The 25,536-nt window shown below is 38.8% G+C and overlaps 1 protein-coding gene across 2 annotated transcripts in view; it reads left to right on the forward strand.

Moving 5' to 3' along the window:
* Positions 1-25,536, forward strand: part of arid3c (AT rich interactive domain 3C (BRIGHT-like)) — a 135,511-nt gene that overhangs the window by 104,219 nt on the left and 5,756 nt on the right. For both annotated transcript variants that reach the window (XM_060907287.1, XM_060907288.1), the window contains 4 exons: positions 14,575-14,758; positions 15,746-15,990; positions 18,738-19,031; positions 23,671-23,760. In XM_060907287.1, coding sequence (XP_060763270.1) covers positions 14,575-14,758; positions 15,746-15,990; positions 18,738-19,031; positions 23,671-23,760 — 813 coding nt within the window. The remainder of the gene's footprint in view (positions 1-14,574; positions 14,759-15,745; positions 15,991-18,737; positions 19,032-23,670; positions 23,761-25,536) is intronic.

Consider the following 25,536-nt stretch of genomic DNA (forward strand, 5'->3'; position numbering starts at 1 on the left):
AATAGCTTGCCCAGTCATATACAGAATCTCAGGTACAAACCCCAGTTTAAGTCTCAGGTTGTAGAATTTTTATTCAATAGTTATTGTTTTCAGGAGTCTTCAGCTTTTATTTGGTATTAAACATTTACTGTACTTATTGTTATTGTATGCTCTAACTTTTATTCCCATGTTGATCATATAACTCCTTTTTTGGACCACAATGGAAATAAGTGCTTGCACTTTATTGTGTTATTCATTTATTGTTATGTTATTGTATCATTTTCATCCCCCGCTGGCTGAAAGGCCTGAAGGGGGATGATGTCGTAGCGATGTCTGTCCGTCTGTCCATCCGTCTGTCCATCCCAGGAAGGGTGCTCACCTTCTGAAATCAACTCCTCTCACAAATTTTGGAGGAATTTCACGAAACTTGACAGAATTCTTTGTTATATGTCGGTAATACGCATATTGCAATTTCGTTCAATTCAGTTGCCTTTCACCAGTTATGGCATAGTTGCGAGCGGGGGATATTGTGCTCTCAGAGCACTCTTGTTTATACAATGTCATTGTAATAATGAGTAAATCAATTAAAAAAAACTCCTGGCCATCCGAAGAACCCTTGCGTAACCATTTGTTCTAAGAGTGAGCAATGAAGTAGCTATCCAGTTAATTTCCTTCAAATTCTGGCAATTTAGGAAAACCTGTGTATGAGAGCCAGTCTTCTTCTTCTTCTTCATTCAGATTTTTTTCATTAGTTTGGAATGACTGAGCTACGAAACTGCCAGGTTGCATATGAAAATGAAAACCTTTGAACAAAATCTCCCCAGCTTCAGGTTGTCAGGTTCACATCAAAAATCAATGCCCTTCGAAAGCTCCCCTGCTGTGTTCGGGTTGAAAGTGAACTTACCCTATCGGCCCCTATAGACCTGGCCCGAGCTCAAAGGTCACTCGCCTTCCTAGTGTCTCTTAGCCCCTGCCATCATCAATCATAACCTGCCACACACGATTCGTTTGTCACGCAGCCTTGTGTGGATTGAGATGGCCATATCTGTTTTCAAATCAAAATGGCTGGCAGCCAAACACAAACAGACCCGTGTTTAAGCCATGATTATAGGACAACGCACACACTCACTCACTTATCCTCCAGCATCAAGCATTAAAGGAAGAGTCTCCTCCAAAACATATTATATATTTTTATATTGAATCATACAAACAAGTGCTAATTTATTGGCTAGCTTTATTTTCCTTGTTTGTGAGAGATGTTATCAGTTGTATGCTATAGTGACAGCACATCACAGGTGGTCATTGGTAGCGCAGTTACAGTGGACTGCGATTTTCAGTGATCTCAAACATAACAAAAGAGCAAGAGTTTATTTTCTCGTTCACCATTTTCCAGCCACATTAAATTATTGTGAAATCCAGTGTAGAAGAAGCGGCATCAGGACTCAAAGTCCCAGAACAAAACAGTAGAGATTTGGTGTGGCTAGTTAGCGTTGTATGAGTTGATGAGTGTGATGTCATTGACGGTGGTTTTAGCATGAAACTGTAAGCTTTGGAAGTTGATCTGTTTCAGCAGAGTGTACAGATGTGGAGATGAGACAGCTGGACAGACTGATATATTAAAGCGCTGCTGCATTGCTCTCTTTAGGTAGAGATGAAGCAAGAGTTAATTCTACTGGCCGCACGATTAGCACATTGGAAATTGTTAACCAAAGTGAACATGGACTAAGTTGTCAATGAAAGAACTTTAAACTACAGAAGTCAATTTGTCATTTTTCATAGAATGACTCTTTTGCGTAATTAAAGGGGAACTGAAGTCATTTTTAAACTTGCTTTATTTCTTAATTAACGTTTTATTCAATTACGTTTTCGGTTTTAGTAACCTTATATCGTGACTCGTATTGGCAACTAATTGCAATTAAATATTATACTTATCGGCCTATTCGGTTTTTAGCCATGTTGAATTTAGTTCATTTGGTCCATGGCAGGCGTCACTTATCCGTGCGATCTTCACGAGACTTGTGCGAGACATCGAAACCTGACGTGTCAGCCAGACCACAACTAGGTGCAAAACATGTACTTGGCATTTTGTGTCACATTTATTCCACCAAATGAATTGTTTTCTAAACGAAATATTGCACAAAAATGAGTTTAAATGACGATTACTGCCTACTTTTTTCAAACTTCCCTGATTGCTATCAAAACAAACAAAACTTCCGGCTTGATTATATCAGCATTCGAAAGAGGGCGCACGTGTCTTTTGACAACGTTGGCAAATGTCGGTCACTTTGATTTCCATTGTACGTTTTACTTCCGTCCTATGATGTCTCATACCGCGAGTTGGCCTAATGGTTAGTGTGTCTGCCTCTCGATTGGGAGATCACAAGTTCTACTCACGCTTGGGTCATACCAAAGACCATCATAAAAATGGTACCTACTGCTGTCTGGCAAGGCACGCTGCAATACAGATGCGAGTGGGGAGTCAAACACTCGCAGTTACCAGAGGACTAGCCCCCTGCTGTAACCCTAGCTATGTAATAGGCGAGAGGCTGAGGGCTACGGGGATCAGCGGCGCCCTATGCGCCACATGGCATGGGAAGGACTTTGATTTTTACGATGTCTCGTACAGGTCTCAACGAATCTCATTTACGGCCCTAGCTTTGACATATGGACTGATATATTACATAGCATATCTCAAACACTCATAACTTGCTATACCAGTGACAAAATAGCTATCAAACATGCATTCCTATATTTAATAAAATGAGATCTCATCTCATCTCATTATCTCTAGCCGCTTTATCCTTCTACAGGGTCGCAGGCAAGCTGGAGCCTATCCCAGCTGACTACGGGCGAAAGGCGGGGTACACCCTGGACAAGTCGCCAGGTCATCACAGGGCTGACACATAGACACAGACAACCATTCACACTCACATTCACACCTACGGTCAATTTAGAGTCACCAGTTAACCTAACCTGCATGTCTTTGGACTGTGGGGGAAACCGGAGCACCCGGAGGAAACCCACGCGGAGAACATGCAAACTCCACACAGAAAGGCCCTCGCCAGCCACGGGGCTCGAACCCAGGACCTTCTTGCTGTGAGGCGACAGCGCTAACCACTACACCACCGTGCCGCCCCATAAAATGAGATAAATAGGATTTTGATAATAAAAAAATTGCCTTCAGTTCTCCTTTAATTCTCAAGTTATTCAGGGTGGAGATTTCCATTAAACATGCCATGGTACAAAGGGTGGATATAGAAAATACTGTTATGGCATGATTTTTTTTCTTAGATTAACACTCTGTCTTGATTATGTTGACATTATGGAGAAAAGTGATGTATAAGGTGTTTGAACAGCACATGTAAGTCCTTACACTGTGTCCTTTCTTAGAGGCAGCTTAAGAATTAAACCCTGAAGAATGCACACGTCAGTCATGACACCAACTTGGAACGATGAACCCTTTTACACCTTCTGGTCTTTAAGCAATAGGAACAATGCGGCTGTTATCGTCCATTGTATGCTGCTAAATACCCAAAGTGATTCATGATTTCTACCAGGCACTAACAATAAATTGAGTACAGCCAGGGCCACCTCAGCACTTCATGTCGAGTCAGGGTTTCACGCCTTTTGCATTACCTGAAAGCCAGCACAGGAGAATAAGAAGCTAATTGAAAGCTGAGAGAGTGACTCCTCAAACTGTGGCACAGGAAAATTCAGGAAACTCCACAGTGTTCCCGTGTTTGTCAAAGATCACCCTGAACTTCCTTCCTTCCTCAGAGCCTTTCTTAAGTTCGGGCTGTAGTAGTTTCAAAATATATCGTTGAATTGCTCAAGTGGAAATGCCACACTGCTAGGAATGTAAATAAAAGATCTAAAATGCTTTGACAATAAGCAGTGGTCATACAGTTTTGCTAAAATTAGAAATAAGAAGAAATACCACAAAAAATAAGAAGAATAAGAAGTTTCACATCCTAATAGACTTGCAGCGTTTTTTCTTTACTTGTATCAGATTGAAACATAAACTGATAAATATGACGAGTTTGGTTCCAAAAAGCGATAAACGCCAAATTTGAAAAATTGAAACTCCCGCCACCAAACCATCAGCACTCGTACCATATTCAGTTTTTGCCAGAACACGATATCTGACATTGATTTACACACTGCAGTATGGCCTTTCATTCCAAAACGTAACAAACACCATCACCAATTTTTCTCAAAACCAGACATATCCATTTGGCCAATCAGAGGCCGCCATTGGTGTGAAGTCTTCTAAGATGGCTGTGCCCATGAAGTAGGAAATCACTTTGTCACTTCTCACATTTAATGGACAATTTCATGCTGAATTATGAATCTCATCTCATCTCATCTCATTATCTGTAGCCGCTTTATCCTGTTCTACAGGGTCGCAGGCAAGCTGGAGCCTATCCCAGCTGACTACGGGCGAAAGGCAGGGTACACCCTGGACAAGTCGCCAGGTCATCACAGGGCTGACACATAGACACAGACAACCATTCACACTCACATTCACACCTACGGTCAATTTAGAGTCACCAGTTAACCTAACCTGCATGTCTTTGGACTGTGGGGGAAACCGGAGCACCCGGAGGAAACCCACGCGGACACGGGGAGAACATGCAAACTCCGCACAGAAAGGCCCTCGCCGGCCCCGGGGCTCGAACCCGGACCTTCTTGCTGTGAGGCGACAGCGCTAACCACTACACCACTGTGCCTCCCTGAATTATGAATCATTTTGATAAAATAATCTATAAAATAAAATAATCTGTCATGAAAGAACACGGTTAAATGCACTTTAAATAGAAACGGATATGTAGCATTTTGGGGGGAAATGCCGTGGCATGGATATGTAGCGACTTGGCAAAAAAATAATTATTTGATTCAGTTAAAAGCTGTTAATTAGTTCTGGATTTCATTTTTGAAGTTTATTATCATTAAGGAGTTAGTCAATACATTTTAACACAGGATACAGTGGTTTTCCTTTTATCACTTCCTGTAATCAGAAAAAGTGATTTTTCTCAAAACAATGGGATTTCATATATAGCGTTTTGGAACCAAAGTCTTTATATATTACAGTTCTCCTTTAAAGATCTATATGCAAATGAGATAACAGATAATGAAATGTGTTTTGTACATATCACAAAAATACATTTTTAAAAAATCGAATTTGTTTGGTTTTGGTTCACTGTGATTCACTTTGTGGTTAGACTTTCACATAATACACAATGTACACTGTACATTTTATATGCTTTGTGGCTAAAATATTACATATTCAAAATGACTCGAGATATTCAGAAAAAAAAAAAAACCAGTCAATTTTTGGCTTACAGCCTGGGGACCAGCATGTGACCTTGTACTGGTCTGAGAAGAATGACTTTGCTCATGTGGAAAAAGGTCATTTTAAGAAAACAGCCATTAAACATAATGTCAGTAACACCAGAATCCCGGGAAGCAATGAATCTTTCAGGAAGTATCATTGCATCATCTGAGGAAATGTCTCTACATGGACTACATAACCTTCTGTTGTTGTTGTTTTTTTATAGTTTTATGGCTAAAAAGTCACAAAGTCAGAATTCCTCAGGAAATACCTTCTCTTTTTTCAAAATTATATTGGTGGTGTAGTGGTTAGTACTGTCACCTCACAGCAAGAAGGTTCTGGGTTCGAGCCCAGCAGGTGACGGGGCCTTTCTGTGTGGAGTTTGCATGTTCTCCCTGTCCGTGTCTGCGTGGGTTTCCTCCAGGTGCTCCAGTTTCCTCCACAGTCCAAAGACTATTCACATGGGGCAGCCTTGGGCTGAAGCGCCCTTGAGCAAGGCACCTAACCCCTAGCTGCTCCCCGGGCGCTGTAGCATAGCTGCCCACTGCTCTGGGTATGTGTGTATTCTCATTGCTCACTTGTGTGTGTGCATGCGTGTGTTCACTGCTTCAGATGGGTTAAATGCAGAGGACGAATTTTACTGTGCTTGAGTGTGCATGTGACAAATAAAGCCTTCTTCTTCTTCTTCTTCTTCTTCTTCTTCTTCTTCTTCTTCTTCTTCTTCTTCTATTCAGTATGGAAAGGTTGAAACGTACCTGTTGAGTTTCTGTCTGAAGAATGAAAATTTCAACAAAATTTCTGTAAAATATCAATAATGGACAATTGGAAGCCACATTTTTACAATTTCATAATTTTTACCCTTGGGCTCTGGACTTAAGTTCATTTTCAAATTTGTTTATATGAAACATCTGCTGTAGAAGTCCTTGTGTTAGTTACGATAGAAACAATGACATATTAGAATAAGTGCATTAATATAAACCTTTGATTTGGATTACAGTCAGAACGACTGTCAGAGCTCCTGTTATAGAAAATTCATCTCATCTCATTATCTCCAGCCGCTTTATCCTGTTCTACAGGGTCGCAGGCAAGCTGGAGCCTATCCCAGCTGACTACGGGCTAAAGGCGGGGTACACCCTGGAGTTATAGAAAATTGATTTAAGAATTCAATAGCGCTGTGAATTTAACAATTATTCGCTGAAGGTGAAGTGAATATCGGTGAATAATAACCGAGACGAAGTGGAGGTTATTATTCACCGATATTTGCTGAGCCTGAGGTGGATAATTGTTTTAGTATAAATACACAGGTGATTATTTTTTAAGAATTGTACTAAAAAAAATTTATTTCAAACTTTAAAAGCCGCATGCAAATGTACTGTAATGCACGCAGACTTGTGTCACTTGTCTATCTAGTCACATGAAATACTTTGTTTTGAAATAGATAAAATAAATCACAATTCCACCTTCCCTTTGAATAGTTTTAGACCAAACTTTCGTAGCATGTTTAGTGCTTTTAGGAACAGCATTTTCTTTCATAATCTGTAATTCTTCCTCACTTACGGTGAGAAAGTGATTGGCCGCCATTTTGCCGAGTCACTCGAGGTGATTATCAAGAAATAGTCTGAATTTCTTAACCAATCAACGCGTGTGATTTCCTATAATCACCTCCGTATTTATACTAAAACATATTAGTATGACTTTATTAAGCAATATCACACAAGAGGGAGTGCAGTTATACTGAATATCAGCACAGCTGTGATTCGGTCCAAGGCACAAGGTCGGGCTGATATTCAGTACAACATCAAAACCTCGAGTGTGATTTTGCTTTTATGTAACAGTTCCATAAACAAGAAATTAATATCAAGGAAGTCACATTTTAACCGTGAGCTGGCCTAGTGGTTAATGTGTCCGTGTCTCAACCAAGAGATTGCGAGTTCTACTCGTGGTCGGGTCATACCAAAGACCATCATAAAAATGGTATCTACTGTCATCTGGCGAGGTATGCCATGGAGTCAAACTCTCACAGGTACCAGAGGACTGGGCCCCCACTATAACATGAGCTATGTAATAGGCGAGAGGCCGAGGGCTGTAGAAACAGAGATCGGGGCCTGGTTAGTACTAGGATTGGAGACTCCCTGGGAAGACCAAGTCCTGGCACGGGAGGGAATTTGAAGTGACTTTTTGGACACAATATGGCCAAATGTTCCGTTTATTTTTGCTCCGCAAACGGAAATAGATCCCTAAGAAGCCACACTCACTTTATAGCACGTCGGCTAGCGGGCTAGCTAGCTCACAATGAGTTGTACGTTCCAGTTAAAGGACTTTGCTTCAGTAAAACTGTCATCCTTTCTTCCTTTTCATCTTCATCTGACTAGCTCTCATTTTTTAAGTCAAAAGTTATATTCCTGAAAAGTATTATTTGCCATGTTCGTTGATTATGTTGCTAACACTACCAGAGTAACCAGTCAGAACAAGGAAGTGGACATTTATATGACAAGCAGGACTGATACACACAGTGAAACGTCCCGGTGCTGTTATTGCAAATTATATCCTTCATCAAAAAATTCCCGTGCAGGGATTGGCCAAGGATGGCTCACGTGACATAAAATAGTTCCACCATTGATTAAGCAATGTATCTCATGACGTCGAAAATTTAAAAAATGGATATGGTGTGAGTCAGTCATGGTATATCCTGGATATACCATGAACTGACATCACAATTTCAAGCTTTCTGGCCGACTCGAGTCACGGCTGTGGCTTAGCGAGCATTTCTGTGTGTGTAGAGCTACGTATTATGATCATGACTAGCGAGGCAAGTGATAGCATGGTACATTGCACATGCGCAGGTCGAATGTCGTGCCGACGTAAACAAACATGGCTGTGTAGCATATTTTTAATGACTTCTGACTAGCTACCAAATCTTTGCCACGTGATCTGTTTTTTATTTCAGTCCCAGGATGCGGACAAACCTGTCTCTCTCTGTTTTTCTAAGTCACGTTCATGAAAGTTGTTCAGTTCGTGAGCTCCTCTGGTTTCCTGTTTCAATTTCCTGTTTCATATACGTGAATCAAGGTGCTTTCTCATACTGTGTTTTTTTGGGAGTGAGTGTAAGCATCGAAGCACAGCCCCCTCTTTTCCATTACCTCATGAAGTGTGTGAAGAAAATGCATTACAGATGAAGAAAGCTGAGGAGATGACTTGCTCCCATCACTGCAGCTAAAACCCTTCACTCCTTCGTCAATTCCACATTTTTAGCGCACAAGCAATTAGTAGGAGGTGGGGGGGGTTCAGGTTGAACATGTTTTTTTTTTCATGTAATCATTCATTGTCATTATGATGCATAGCCACATCGGGTTGCTTGGCCTGACAAAAGCTCATTGCGGCTTTTATTCGCTGTATCTCTTTCAGGGAATCAGAGAGACCGCATGCATCACCTTGGCCATCGAGTGCCCATAAATCTCACTGTAAAGGGGCTTGTCTGGGTTTAGATTCAGCCTGATGCTGGCTTTTGTCGAGCCCGTTTTTATTTATCGCCCTATACTCATTTACATTAGTCTTTTGTGTTTGTGGATAAATAATTGTTTTAATGATTATCTTTGGGCACTGTGTATTAGGAATGAGTTTTATGGATGAGATGAAGAGAAGAGTGAGTTTGATGTTCTTTTCTTTTAATTGTAAACATACTCTTAAATTAGAGGCTGGAGTCGATCCTCAGGAGCCATAGGCATATACTTGACTTTTAGACAACATTAAAGTAACTGCTTTATATATATATATATATATATATATATATATATATATATATATATATATATATATATATATATATAAAATTAACAGCTATTCCACGAAATCGAGTCGTACATGAGCTGATACCCGCTGAGGTGCGTAGCACTGAGTTGGCTATAAACCATATAAGACAAGATTGAGTGGAATAACTTTTTTATTCTATCCACATTTACTGGTTTTTGAGAAACAGAGCATTTTTATTGTTATTTTTTGCAAATTCGATGAATAAAAACTTTATACAAAAGATCCGACAAAATCATTTCCGCTTAGAATGTCATACATGTCAACCTCTACGGAATGTCCGTATTTTATACGGATTTGATTCAATAAACGTAGTATACGGGCGTATAAATAAAGTTATACGGATTCTTTAAAAAAAACTTCAATATTTATTTAGAGCTATAATCAATTCCCATGATGATAAAAGAGCACATAACATTTACAAACGTACTGTACACCACAGACAGCCAGTAAAGAGTCTTATGAAATCGCGCGTTATCTTGTGGTAGCGAGACTTCGTTCCACTTTTGATCATGCACACACTGCATTGCGAGAATCCCGCCAACCGTGAAGTCATAGATGCCGCCTTCTGCGTAGAATCATATGTCATCCTCGCCGCCATATTGGATGTGGTAAAGTGGAGATTCTTCACCCGTCTCTGGTATAGCGTCTAGACAGTAGCCGAGAATAAAGATGCCTCATTCATGTGCTGCGTTTAACTGTACCAACAGGTTTACCGTCCAAACGAGATCACATGGGATTACCTTTCACAGGTGAGACTGGAAAAATACTTTTAATTGTATTTGGTCATTATAACGTAATTTTACGAACAGATTTTCCTGACTTTGTGGCTAATATGAAGTCTCGTGCATAATAGCCGCTCAGTGAAACCTGTCTCCAAACAACGAAGTATTTCCTTCGTAACTACGCTGATAACACTTTGTGTTTTTGTCAAATATTGGATCTTTGTATTCATTCTGAAGGTTTATTGTTATTAATATTGAATAAAAAGTAACTGGGATATATCATTGTTAATTATCATTCAAATTTTAGGTAAATTATTTTAATTTCATCTTATACGGATTTTATAAGGGAAATACGGATTTTGGAGGTTGGTTATACAGGTTTGATTGACCAAAGGTTGACATGTATGGAATGTAAACAAACCGGTGAAATGACAGGAGAAATTTGTGAAAAAATGCTATAATAATAATAATTCTTGAAAAATAAAAAATATACATTCTTACCATCAGATACTTTTATTCCATATTTTGTTGCTTTTTTTTGTATTTTTTGGGGTTTTGTTTTCAAGTAGAGATTTTATTTTGTCCTCGGTTGAGTCAGTAACACGCTCCGCCATTTTCTTTTCTTCTTTTTTTGGTGGTTGGCAAACCAACTTAAAGGTGCATTACTGCCACCGACTGAGCTGGAGTGTGGAACAGGAGCTATTGGGGGCAAAAAAACTATATTCTTTTATTTAGCTATTTCTGTTTCTTTTAAATACTTGCTAACAAAGTGATATATCTGACTTGAGGCGCTCCACCATTTTGTTTTTCTCTACTCACGGAGTATGAGCTGATATCCTAGTATAGTAGAGTAGCCAATCAGAGTTTGCGATTGCTCATATCCAGTAAATTTGGATAGAGTACCAGTCAAAAGTTTGGACACACCAACTCATTCAGAGGTTTTTCTATATTTTGACTATTTTCTACATTGTAGAACAATACTGAAGACATCAGAACTATGAAATAACATCTGGAACATATATGGAATTGAAGTGTTAAAAAACAAATATGTTTCATATTTTAGATTCTTCAAGTAGCCAGCATTTACCTTGGTGACTCTTTGCACACTACTGGCATTATCTTAACCAGCTTCATGAGGTAGTCACTTGGAATACTTTTCAATTAACAGATGCCTCGTCAAAAGTTAATTAGTGCAATTTCTTGCCTTCTTAATGTGTTTGAGATCAAGCAGTAAATAATAAATAATAAAAATACAGTAAATAGCCCTGTTCCACAACTGTAGTAATCCATATTATGTCAAGAACCGCTCAAGTAAGTAAAGAGAAACGACATCCATCATTACTTTAAGACATGAATTGACTTTTAATTAATAAAAACAAAGAAAAACCATTGGATTAGAAAGGGTGTCCAAACTTATGACTGGTTCTGTAAATACAGTAGGAAAGTACTATCCATTAACACAGCACACAGGCATGGACTGATCTCTGACTTGCCATAACTTTACCTCTGTGTAATTTTGAATCAATAAAAAAAAAAAGAACAAGGGAAAGAAAAATGCATGAACGCATAAAACAGAAAAGTTTTTCAACTTTTTTCATTAATGGCATGTGATGTATGGACAGTTCAGGGTGAAGTTAGAAGTTAGAAATAGCAATTGATTGTTTTAGATGGTGCTACTACTTTAAATGTAATTCCATCATTGTTCAGTGCACAAGTGCAGATAAATCATTTACTTAAATCGTGTCCCTTAGTTCACATGCCAGAGAGGCAAAATGAAGCCGTAATTATAAGGCTTAATTGATGTGTTTTTACTGCCATAGACCATTCCTCTACTCTCCGCTGTCTTTTCATAGCCAAAGCTGTGCTTGCTGTTGTTTGCACTATATTTCTTTGAGTATTGATTGCTATTATGGTAAATCCAATGGGCACAATGGAACTCTATCAGCAAAATACAGGTTAATTATCTGGAGGTCAGCCGCTCTCCAATTCACACAAAAGACTACTCTTCTTCGCTCTTTTACGGCCTGGCATTAAAGCGTGAGCACGAATTATCACAGGGGATTTTTGTATTTGGGAAATCAGGAGGTAAAATGTATAGCTGTGTTGGACAGGCAAAATTTAAAAAGTTTTTTTTTCTTCTTGTTTTCTTGATTGAAGCAACAGCACAGAGTAGGATGATTAGAGTTTGCTGTCCAGGTCGGTGATATCAAAGTCATTGGCCTGGTTTGCTAAAAAGCAACAAAACACCATTGAAATATACAGTATAGTATCTAATTATTATTATGCTGTATGAGATATGACCAACAATATTACTGTATGTCAGTGTCAACTTTGGTCCAAATGAAGACTAAATTACATTTACCCCAGCACTGTTGAATGCTTTATTCTGATTGGTTGGAAGGTGCTGATTAATTGACAGTAGCTTTATATTAATGCACTTCTTTGAATGTTATTGTTTCTATAGTAGCAACTAATACAAAGACCTGTATGGCAGATGGTGTATAAAAATAAATTTAAAAAGTGAAGTTTTCTGTGAGGAGACATTTAGCTTTTTTTTTGTAGGAGTCTCCATCTTGTAACTAAGAGGTAAAGCTGTAAATTTGTTTTCTGATACAGGAATGTTGACAGGATGGACAACTTTTGGGTTTCTCTGTAACGTGACACATTGCATTTTTTTTTTTTTTTTGCATTATTAACTTGAAGAGAGGCGGCACGGTGGTGTAGTGGTTAGCGCTGTCGCCTCACAGCAAGAAGGTCCGGGTTCGAGCCCCATGGCCGGCAAGGGCCTTTCTGTACGGAGTTTGTATGTTCTCCCCGTGTCCGTGTGGGTTTCTTCCGGGTGCTCCGGTTTCCTCCACAGTCCAAAGACATGCAGGTTAGGTTAACTGGTGACTCTAAATTGACCGTAGGTGTGAATGTGAGTGTGAATGGTTGTCTTTGTCTATGTGTCAGCCCTGTGATGACCTGGCGACTTGTCCAGGGTGTACCCCGCCTTTCACCCGTAGTCAGCTGGGATAGGCTCCAGCTTGCCTGCGACCCTGTAGAACAGGATAAAGCGGCTACAGATAATGAGATGAGATGAGAACTTGAAGAGAAACCAAAATGTAGCTGGTGAGGGAACAGCTGTTTCTAGCTGCTATGACGTAAGTGATAACAGGAATCTTTAACTATAAATAGATTCAAAATATGATGGGTCATTTTGTATTTAGCAACAGATTTTTTTTTTGGCAAATTGCTGTAGCATAAGAGTGATAAAGCAGTTCAGGACATGCCGTTCTATGATAGTTAATCAACTTCAGGATGGAAGTAACTCCACTTCATGTTGGGTCATATCACACCACCCCATCCTTGATTATTTTCCCAAAACAACACACCCAAAAGTGTTTTGTTCCTTACTTAGGAATATATATATATATATATATATATATATATATATATATATATATATATATATATATATATATATATATATAGTGTGTGTGTGTGTGTGTAATAAATTCTACAATTGCGGGTAGATTTGAAGCATTGACTCTGTTAGTCATCGTCAGCTCTGTCATCGTTAAACTGGGCAATCCATTAACAGAATTGGCGATAACAGAGTTGACATTTCCCACCATTTTGTGTCTTAACTCCACATGCTAACCTCAAACTAGCTACCACATGGCATGTATAGAAACAGAATTTTATGGATTTTAATCATATTATTGTTTTTTTAAAAATGAGCGAGAGATTCACTCCAATATCACAATAACAGATTTAACGAACAATTAATCTACTGTTGGTGTATCCTCAACATTTTGTTCAAATTAATGAGAGAAGAAACAGAACAGACCTCACTGCCTTTCTGAAGTTTCCTGCCAGAGGAAGTGACGTCTCTCGGTGCAGGTGTCATACGTATTATTAAAAGTCTTTGTGGATTTTATGCGGTTTTATAACAGAGATGACAAGTGCATTGGGACAGATAATATATATATATATATATATATATATATATATATATATATATATATATATATATATATATATATATATATATTACTGGAATTTCACATAATACAGAAAACAGACTTTCTATGCAGGTGATTTTATAACAGTTAATAGAATAAGCCCCCCAAAAAACAGATTGTTAGACTGAATCACTTTGTGTTTATTCAGGTTGAATGTATGAATCAGGAGTCAAAGACAGCCAATAATGTGGGGGAGGAGTGGGAGTCATTTAGCTAATGTTTTATGGATAAATTGAGTCTAAAATGTACATCAAGCATTGCTATTGGTGAAAATTTGTCATAATTTGGATTATTGTTCAAAACTGATTCAATAAAGATTTCTTTGGTGGAAAATAACAAAAGGTTTATCTTGGAGACGTGAAATGTACTCTGAATTCTAGAATGACCCATATACACACACACACACACACACACACACACACACACACACACACACACACTTGTACATGTAATAGCTTGTAAAAGGTGATTGATGTCTTGTCAAGCCCTGAACATTTTTTTTTATCAGAAATGCATTGCCAATACATTTCCACCAGACACTGGAGACTTTTGATTGAGCGGTTTAAAAGTGATTTTTTTTTTCAAGTAGGAGAACGAGCCTGTCGGACATTTTACTTATGCCAGACTGATTGGCCTCGTAAGCAGCAGATAGACCCATCGATAAGCCAGAGTTAATGGCATTGATTGTGGATATTGTGTGTCTGTGTGTGTCCCACTCCTGTAGGGACTCCAGTGAATCGGATTCCTATCATGGCCAAGCAGGTGTTGGATCTCTACACTCTCTACAAGCTTGTCACCGAAAAAGGTGGCTTAGTGGAAGTCATCAATAAGAAAATATGGCGCGAGATTACCAGAGGTCTCAACCTCCCTACCTCGATTACCAGTGCAGCTTTCACTCTCCGGACCCAGTGAGTTTGATAACTTCCTACATCTTCAATCTCCTGATGACCACGAGTCAGTTCCTGAACTTAGAGTCTGATTCAATTATTCAGTTACACAGAGAGGTGTATATCTGACATGATTTGAGGGGATAAAAGAAATAAAAGAACACAGTGACAAGGATATCATGACCACAGGTTCATACTTTTTCAGCATTGTCCTTTTTAATTTGCATTGTAGCCACCCTTCATATATACTTAATAATAATAATATTAATATTAATAATAATACACAAATTATTATAGTTTTTATTCAAATATGTGTCCAGGGCCATGTCCAAATACATTCCCCATTTACCATATAATTTGGGGGGGGGGGTTGTCAGCCATTTTGTCGGATCCAGTTTCCAAATTCCAGTTTAAAAAAAAACACACTCCTTGGACAGTTTCCTATATTATTCCCGTAAATTCAGTGTACAAAATATGTGTTCTACTTCCTCACTAATACCACAATATGAAATGTTTTCCTTCACCTCAGAATTTACTTTGTGTATAAATATAATAAAAATGCTGTTTAATGACCACTAAAGCCAACAGGCCCTTGATAATTGTGTATTTGATCCAGAAAATCACCTTTACTATGTCTATTTTTATTTGTGATATGATTTTTAACATTCAGATCTAATGTTAAATAGATACGTGTACAAAATAACAGGATACAGTGATGTGTTTTTGGAGGACTCCCAAGTAAATTCCTTTAATTCTGCCCATTTTCACCCTCACTATTTTCCTTTCTCGAGAACGGTCTATGTAGTAAATAGGGACCGAGTGAATTGGAGCTTGTTCATGCCCTGTAACCTGATCATCTCAAAAAGCGTTACAGCAGTTAGTTTCACCTGATCATGAACTCACCTCAGGGCAAAACAGGTGTCCTTTCAAGCGATCTTTTATTTTTCAAGTTTGCATTGTTGTTTCCCATCATTAAGAATTCCTGTTACATCTTTTTGCTCTGCTCAGGTATATGAAGTACCTCTACCCATATGAATGTGAAAAGCGAGGGCTGAGCTCACCTGGGGAACTTCAGGCAGCCATTGACAGCAACCGGCGCGAAGGACGTAGACAGAGTTATGGCTCAGCCCTTTTCAACTACTCGCCTGTGGGCACCCCAACCCTGCTGCCCTCACCCAAACTCCCCATCTCCCACATTGGTATAGGAACCCCTAATGGAGGCCAAATGGCCCACACACCAATCATGAAGAAAGGTGAGAAGGCTTGCTTTTGTACTAAAGAAATATTTTACATGCATGTTCTCTTGCAGAGAAAGAAAAAAATCTAATTAGGATTTACATAGACAATACAACAGAGAATATTAGTTAAAAACAAAGAAGAAGAAGAATTACATTCAGATTATGGACAAAAATTAGTGAAGCAAATAGGTGAATTACACCCAAATAAAATTAACATTTCATCGCTTACTAATTAGCACCCTTGTACGTAGCATAAATTCACAGAACAGCCATTTGTATTAAAAAGAAAGTGAGATGTTTCTCATACATTGCATGTAGTTCTCCCTTTCTCAAGGCAAAATATGTTGATTACCTTCATTTAAAAAAAACTTTTTCAATTATTGAAGTTTACTTCATATCCGCGCTTGTAAATGACGTCCTAGATTTATTTAATGAGTTTTACAGCTCTAATCTATTTTTATAAAATATAAAAGAAGCCATGTTGTATATGCCAAATGTTTACAGCAGTGGACTTTCACTGTTAGAAAAGTGTAAATAAATGAATTCGACTCCAGTTTTCTTATTAAACAATTCAATTCATATAGTTCTAGCTATCTATCAGCACTGCAAAGAATAAAATACTTGTAAAGCCACATGTGGCCTCGACATCTATTTATATATGCCTCTGAATAAAATGTAATTTGGTCCATGGTGCAATTGCAATTGAATCCTGTCAAAAATTGAAAGAAAAGCAATTTCTTTCCACCAGTAGTGTCCTTCTCATACTCACGCTTGTTGTGCTTTGTGGCCTGGGTGGCCATCAGTACAGACAGGAAACAGCTTGCAGTACTTCCTCTTGCCCAAGCTGCCAGTTTCCGCATTGCACTGGTGGGAATATTTGAAGGCAGAGAGATGTGATTCAGTAATGTGGCCATATGGAAAAAGACACAAACACGCACAGATTCCTCAAAGGATCAAAGCCTTTTTAAAGCGCTGTCAGTATTTATAGACTCATCACCACACGGGTTAAAATAGAACAGAGAATGATTTTTGTGTTTGACTCCCATGACCACATGATGCCTCTTTTTACAGAGCAAACACTTCTGGTAACTGCATGTTGCAGATTATTATTCCCCCGGCATGTAAGGCTGGAGTATCTAGCGATCACTCTGTCCATCCGTCTGTAAACATTTTATTTTCTGGAGCATAATTCAGAAACTATTAGGATTTTTTTTTTCACGAAACCTGACAGTTATGTTAAGTGGCTAGAGGAGTTGTGCCTTTTGACATTTTGGTATTTCTGTGATTTTTATTTTTTCCGTATTTCCATGGCAACCAATTCAACTTAGGAAAATTTGGAGTGGGGTTTCATGTGGGGGTCGGGCGGATATGTCATCTCCTGATGACTCTTGTATACTACATGCATCAAACAGGTTTATATAACAGACAATGTACAGTATTTTATCCAGTATAACATTGCACAAATACATATAATTTGCCGTCTCTATTAATAAGCCAAAATTGAATGTACTTGCATTTTTAAACATTTTTAGAATTCTCTTTTATTAAAGTGCCATTCCACCATTGGATGTATTCTTTGGCATAAAATACAATATATTTTATGACAACATGACTAGACAGAGAAATCTTTTAGCTTCAAAATGATATATCAAACATAATTTTTTGACAACGACAAGTATATTAATTTTGCGACCAAAGTCACCTACCCTTTTAATTTCCGCGCGGTAGTGAAACGTGATGTCATCGGCAGGTTCCCCTTCTTGTGTACCACGTGTCGGTCTATTTTTAGACCAGGAAACCCCCAAAGTGAGAGAGTCATTTCTCCTCGTATATGGGGGCCAAAAAAATTGCGAAAAATTTTGAGTTAATCTTTCAGTTAGCTAGATTTATTGGTATTAGCTAGATTTATTGGTATTATTTTTATCGCGTTCTATCCGCCATTGCTGATAATATGTGCCACGTCACACGTCACGTGGTACACAAGAAGGGGAACCTGCCGATGACATCACGCGCGGAAATTAAAAGGGTAGGTGACTTTGGTCGCAAAATTAATATACTTGTCGTTGTCAAAAAATTATGTTTGATATATCATTTTGAAGCTAAAAGATTTCTCTATCTAGTGATACCATTTATATATGTTGTCAAAATATATTGTATTTTATGCCAAAGAATACATCCAGTGGTGGAATGGCACTTTAAAGGAATCAAAATGTATATACTGATTGTTTAACATTTTTAAATTTACTAGGCTGTGAAAATCTAATGGCGTTAAAATGCTTACACAGACTTTCATCAAAGATGGCGCTCTTCGATTTTTATCCCCCTGGCATATAATGCGGGGGGATATAGCTATCGCTCTGTCCATCTGTCTGTCCATCCATCTGTCTGTCTGTCTGTAAACATTTTAGTTTCTGGAACATAACTCAAAAACTATTAGGGATTTTTTCACGAAACCTCACAGTTATGTTAAGTGACTAGAGGAGCTGTGCCTTTTGACAGTTTGGGATTTCTGTGATTTTTATTTTTTCCATATTTCCATGGCAACCAATTCAACTTAGGAAAATTTGGAGTGGGGCTTCATGTTGGGGCTGGGGGGATATGTCATCTCCTGATGACTCTTGTTTACATAAGTCTCAAGTAATCCTTTTTGATATCTGTATACCTATCTTTTGCATTTTTTAAGCCCTTACCCATTGCCACAACCCAGGGTCAAACCCAAGTCTTCAGTAGATCTGACTGTATCCTTTCACTCTGTTCCACAGAAGACTCCATCCTCTCTAGCTGCCTGACTAACCGGGTGGGCATCCCCATGCCCTTGGGTGGGCACCACGGCACAGCTGCAGCTGCACAGGCCGCCCAAGCTGCCCAGGCTGCAGCGGTCGTACAGGCGGCTGCCCTTGAGCAGTTGAGAGAGAAGCTGGAAGCTGGAGAGCCACCGGAGAAGAAGGTGATGCTGATGGCTGAGGAGCAGCAGAGGATCATGCAGCACGCGCTTCAGCATAACTTCTTCACCATGGCCAGCCAGCTGCCGATGAATATCAAGCTCAACAACATAGGTATGTGTAATGAATTTTCATTAAAAATTATCACAAAAATGTAACGCACATATTTCACAATAATTATACAACTTGTAAAGTACTCTATTTGTAACGTGGACTTGCAACTTAAAGATGAAAATCAAATGAAATCTCAGTTTTAACCACCTGTTTGATGTCAGTCAGTAATGCATAATAGAGCTTTTAAAGCTATGGATTTTTTTAAATCAGCATGAAAAATCTTTAAATGTAGGGGACCCCTAACACACCCTCATGCCATTCAGCCTGTGTGAACTTGCATAAAAATCGCATTATTGATTTGGCTCGTTGTACACTACGACCCAACATTCTCACGAAGAAGCTGTATCAAATCACATTCAGAGTTCTATTCTTGGAGGCAGCCCGAGAACGCAAATATCAAGCCAGTTAACATGCAAACAGTGAGTGTAGAACAACAGTATGAGTGAAACGTGAGGGACGGAGACAGGAGATGTTGAAGACATCCTGTATCTATTGACAGAAGACAGTCAAAGTCCGTCCCATGCCAGGACCTGGTCCTCCCAGGCAGTCTCCTGTCCCAGTACTAACCAGACCCTTAAGGTTCATTGGGTGGTGCCGATCTCCATTTCTATAGCCCTCGGCTTCTCACCTATTACATAGCTAGGGTTAGAGTGGGGGGCTGGTCCTCTGGTAACCACAAGAGTTTGACTCCCTACTTGCATCTGTATTGCGGCGTGCCTCGCCAAATGGCAGTAGATACCATTTTTATGATGATCTCCCATTCGAGAGGTGGACATGCAAACCACTAGGTGAGCTTGTGACAGAAGACAGTAGGACAGTGAATAAACAAATTTTTTTCCATTTATTAGCTCACCCGGCTGACAGACGTTGAGCTTATGCCATCATGTGTTGTCCGTCCATCAACCGTTGTTAGTCATCCGTTGTCCACCTGACGTCGTCCACATTTCACAAAAATCGCTTCTTCTCTCTCAATTCTTCATCGATTTTTATTCTTTTTGGCAGGAAGGTAGGTCTGCCTGGGGTGCATATAGCGTCTACCCAAATTTGCATAATTGCAATTAATAATGAAGATATGGAGTAATTAATCAATCCCTAACGAGCAGTTTCCACACAAATCGCTTCTTCTCCCTCAATTCTTCACCAATTTTGATTCTTTCTGGCATGAAGGTAGGGGTACCTAGGGTACATATAACTTCTACCTGGATTTGCTTAATTACAATTATTAATGAAGTTATGGACTAATTAAGCCTTAATGAGCAGTTCAACAAAAATTGCTTCTTCTCAGTCAATTCCTCACCATTTTGGATTCTTTCTGGCAAATAGGTCAGTGTTCCTAGAATGTCTATAGCTTCTATATATAGCTTGTATATAGTGTATATAGTTTTCAACATTTATTGCGCAAGGTGGCCCACTTTAGATCGTTCCTTCTGGACTAGATGGGGCCAGAGTGAGCTACGCCATCATTGACAGTCTCATTATTATTATTATTATTATTATTATTATTATTATTATTATTATTATTATTATTATTATTCACCTTATGGACTTAAATAGTGATGGAAAGTAAAACAAACTAAACAGTAGTGGTTTCAGGTTTGAAAACATTTATGTTTAATATTGCACATGGTCCCTTACAAATAAAATTTTTAACCTTCATCCTACCAAGTGGGGTCCATCTGGACCCCGCACCTATATGTTTGTTTGCCATTTTAAAAATATGTGACATACTGCCTCACCGTTTTATGAATTTGTCGGAATTTATGTCTTAATTAAAACATTAAAGCACCGGAAGATCAGCTTTTTGCATTGTGAAGGTATAATTAATTTGTTACTGGGGTCCAACCGGACCCCAGAGTAAAGTTTATCTGTCTTTCATTTTATAATTGAATAGCACACTGAAAGTTAACTTCTTTTATTTCTTTTATGTTCCATAATGAAACTACCAAGGCATTCCTTCTTGGGGTCCGTGTGGACCCCACTGCTGCAATAAGCACAGGCTGCAAAACAAAAGCCCTAAATTATTTTACAATTACTTTTTTGTTTTAAATTCTGTAAGAAAAGACCTAAGTTGTAATCCAGAATGTTTTACAGCTGCATGAGCTGCAAAAATCATGTATATAATGCCAATTTTTTTTGTGGCGCTATAATTTGCTACATGTATGCTAGTTATTGCAATATTATTGCAATGTTATTGCATTTATAATACATCATTGATATTCAGCCATAGTGGATTTTGTTCTTCAATAAAGTTATGTCTGTTTGCTGCATTGAATTGGTTCTTACTGCATTGATTTCAAGGTATTCCCTCCTGGGGTCCATACGGACCCCGCCTGGTAGTTTGTGTATGTAAAATTGGCTGGTAGGATGAAGGTTAAGTGTGTTCTTTATGCCTTGGGCCCTTTAGTGTATTGCTGTTATTAATACAAGATGTTCTGAACAAAACTTATCTGGTGATTTTGTCTTTATAAGCTTTAATTTTAAAGAAAAGTATTCGGGTCCAAACGGACCCCACATGGTAAGATTAAGGTGTAAAATAGCATGGTAGGATGAGGGTTAAAAAAGCATTTCACAAAGCTCTTGTGGGTTGAAATGCTTTTTTAAAATGAAGGCATACGTGCAGCATTTGACGAGTGTCGAAAACCGCTTCAGGGCCGTACACGGTGTTAACAGCCTTTGATACAATGACTGACTCCAAATCCCGACACTGATCTACAAAAATATTGATGAAAGGGAATAATGCAGAGTGAAAATAAGACGTGTGGGAGACTGAGGATGTGTATGTTCTTAGCAAAGATCTCATCTCATCTCATTATCTCTAGCCACTTTATCCTGTTCTACAGGGTCGCAGGCAAGCTGGAGCCTATCCCAGCTGACTACGGGCGAAAGGCGGGGTACACCCTGGACAAGTCACCAGGTCATCACAGGGCTGACACATAGACACAGACAACCATTCACACTCACATTCACACCTACGGTCAATTTAGAGTCACCAGTTAACCTAACCTGCATGTCTTTGGACTGTGGGGGAAACCGGAGCACCCGGAGGAAACCCACGCAGACACAGGGAGAACATGCACACTCCACACAGAAAGGCCCTCATCGGCCACGGGGCTCGAACCCTGACCTTCTTGCTGTGAGGCGACAGCGCTAACCACTACACCACCGTGCCGCCTTCTTAGCAAAGATACGCCGGTATATTTTGGGTCTTTACGGCTACCGTAAAGAAGCTGTGGTAAGAATTAATACAATTCATGTCATCATTATGAAACAAAAATAAATATGGTCAGCTGACTCATGACCATAATTAGAGAGTAGATACATTCATAATAATATGTTATAAAGCATAGTCGCCTTAGTTTCTAGCCTTTCAACCACTTACAAAAATGCTGACGTGGTCCTGGCTGAAATTCAGTTCAACACCCCTGAGATCAGTTATGACTTACTCGAGAGGAAATCTTCTTACTGTATATATTTGGTTATATATAGTTTGAGATATATATAGACCTATTAATATGTATATACTCCAAATATAGCCATTCAGTGAATGAGTAAAATGCTTAAATATAAGTTTTGAATCTTAGTAATCTCTTTTTAAGTCACATGCTATATTTGGAGTGAGGCATTAGCTGGAGGGAACTGAGGATTTTTTTTTAAGTAGCTGTTTCTAACATATAGTTTAACTGTAATATTATCCCCCTAATACTTTCCTCTCCCGAGTCTCTGTAGTGCATGAATTACTTTTTCGACTCCACAGACTAAAGGATACCTAATCATGAAGTGAAATAATCATAATGACATAATATTACAACCTATAATACAGTTAATTCGATATATATTTTCGGTGTTACACAAAACCGTGTCAAATCATAACCGTTAAACAACAAACAGAAGCGCTGATGTCTAGCTGCAAGGAAGATGATAAGGATTTAACTACACCTCAAGTCATGCATTTCATAATGATAGTCTGTGAGAAGATTGTGGCATCTTTCTCTTTCATGAGTAATACGTTATTTCTGCACCACTGTTCCTTTTGTATCATTATAACAGACCGCTTTATATACCATATGATGGGGAAAATAGAATGTAATTCTATGGCATGGTGTTGAGCCTGATGTAATGCAGTCAAACATGCTGCAATTTAAAGATTATTGTTAAATGTTATTTGCTCAAACCATGTCTGAAAATACATTTCGGAGTCCCCCGTAATGATACATGAGAGTGAAATGATAGGCATTAAAACCTACTTTAATGTAGCTGCAGCGTCCAAAAAAAATGACGGAACAAATAATTTAGCTTCAGTCTGGGTTGCAATCAGAAACGTAATGGATGTTTTAATGTCGTTAATGAGTGGGCAAAGTAAGACAGCGTTCAAAAGGGGCTGTGTTTTATAATCTAGATCCCTCAGTGTGGTACTTTTTCCTGAGATAACTGAAAAGTTCAAATGGATGTGACATGCTTTTGAGTATTTTTCCTCCCCCTCCTTCCCTCTGAACTCTTTTAATAAACTGCTCCTTATCCTGTCACTCATGAGTTATCACCAATAGTTGGCGGCGCGCTCCTCTTGCTTCTTGTGTTCCTTTTATAAATGCTCATATTGAGTTTTTCTCACCCTTGCTCTCTCTGGCTCCTCTCTTGACAGATGACAGACAAGAGACTGCATTGAACCTGTCTACCAACGGCATTAGCAGCATCAACATGTCAATAGAAATAAATGGAGTTGTCTACACAGGTAAATAGAGCGGCCGTTTGCTGATGTAATTGCGGGCAGGAAATTCAATAAGTTATAGCAGCACCCCCATGCGTTTAGTCCTCCACACAATTTGATGTCTTTGCTATAAAATCTATCGTAATGAAGTGGCAAGTCCAATAGAGTTAAAAAAGTTAAATATCTGGAAATTGGCATCCAGCTTCTGCCAGGTCGATGGGGCTTATTGTCTTTCGTGCCTGAAAGGAAGAAGCTCCTGCTTAAGGTGGATACAGTGCCTGTGCCTGGCAAACAAGTGACTGTAATTACCTGGAGATGGCCCATTGGAGTGCACTCTATAAGTGCTGTGAAACTTTTGCCAGAAAGGACATCGAGTTAAAGTGGGCTTTTTCAATTGAAGCAAAAGACTACGGCTAAATGTCATTTCGTTGTGAATCAATTACTGTTTTTCATCAAATGTCATGCTGTCCAGCTCATTGTGGAAGTAATGGATGTCAAAGTCGCAAATGAGAGAAAGCAATGTCGGCTACTCCAAAATATTTTAAGACGCGACTGTGGAAAAGCAAAAGATTTTGTCAAGATTCAAAAATTTAGAAAATGTAATTGTTTCAAAAAATTTACACCATGTCCAAACTTCATCTCATCTCATCATCTCTAGCCGCTTTATCCTGTTCTACAGGGTCGCAGGCAAGCTGGAGCCTATCCCAGCTGACTATGGGCGAAAGGCGGGGTACACCCTGGACAAGTCATCACAGGGCTGACACATAGACACAGACAACCATTCACACTCACATTCACACCTACGGTCAATTTAGAGCCACCAGTTAACCTAACCTGCATGTCTTTGGGGGAAACCAGAGCACCCGGAGGAAACCCACGCGGACAACATGCAAACTCCACACAGAAAGGCCCTCGCCGGCCACGGGGCTCGAACCCGGACCTCCTTGCTGTGAGGCGACAGCGCTAACCACTACACCACCGTGCCGCCCCTGTCCAAACTTTACCCAGTTAAAAAGTACACAGGAAATTTGCCTGAGTGAAATTTACTCAAATTGAAGAAAATTTTACTCGACGTCAGATAACATTTGGTCTCTCTCTAAAAAGAGTAAAAGTCACTCTTTTGATAGAGCTGTGTGTGTGTGTGTGTGTGTTCCAGAGTCAATTTTCCTCAATTCAGTGTTAATATTTTACTCTTTGTGGTGGGATTTGACTCTATTCAGTGTCTTGAAATTAACCCTTGTACCCTTTTACTCAGTTCAGAGCCACAACCAAATTTATTGAGAGAAACTGTACTACTCTGTAATTTTGCTCCCACTCCAACTCCAAATTTTACCCTCTAAACTCAAAATTGACTATTTTTAAGAGAAATACTTTTAACTCTGGAAAAAATTCTCTGTCATTTTTCCTGTGTAGTCAAAATTACACTTGTGCAAGTATTAAAATAATAAATAAGCGAAAAATAAAGCTGAGATCCTTTATGCAAGCTAAAAATAATCCTATAAAAAGATGTTCTTAGTGATATTAGAAGTTTTATTTTTAATTTAGTTATACATTTTTCTCAACACAGCTTCACATGTGCAAGTTCATAATTTGCACAACTCAGTTCTTATGAAAAGAGGCAAAGATTAAGCCTGGGGTTAGGGATTATGGTTAGCAAACACTTTTTTCCTGGTGTTGTTTAATGGCAGTTCAGATTAGTCAGCAATGCTACTTTAAAAAAAAATGTTTGGAGATACAGTGTATGTGGAACATAAATTGAATTCAAGTCTATTTAATAAAACTTTAGAGTTGAGATTAGTC

This window comes from Neoarius graeffei, chromosome 24 (assembly GCF_027579695.1).
Source record: "Neoarius graeffei isolate fNeoGra1 chromosome 24, fNeoGra1.pri, whole genome shotgun sequence".
Taxonomy (NCBI): domain Eukaryota; kingdom Metazoa; phylum Chordata; class Actinopteri; order Siluriformes; family Ariidae; genus Neoarius; species Neoarius graeffei.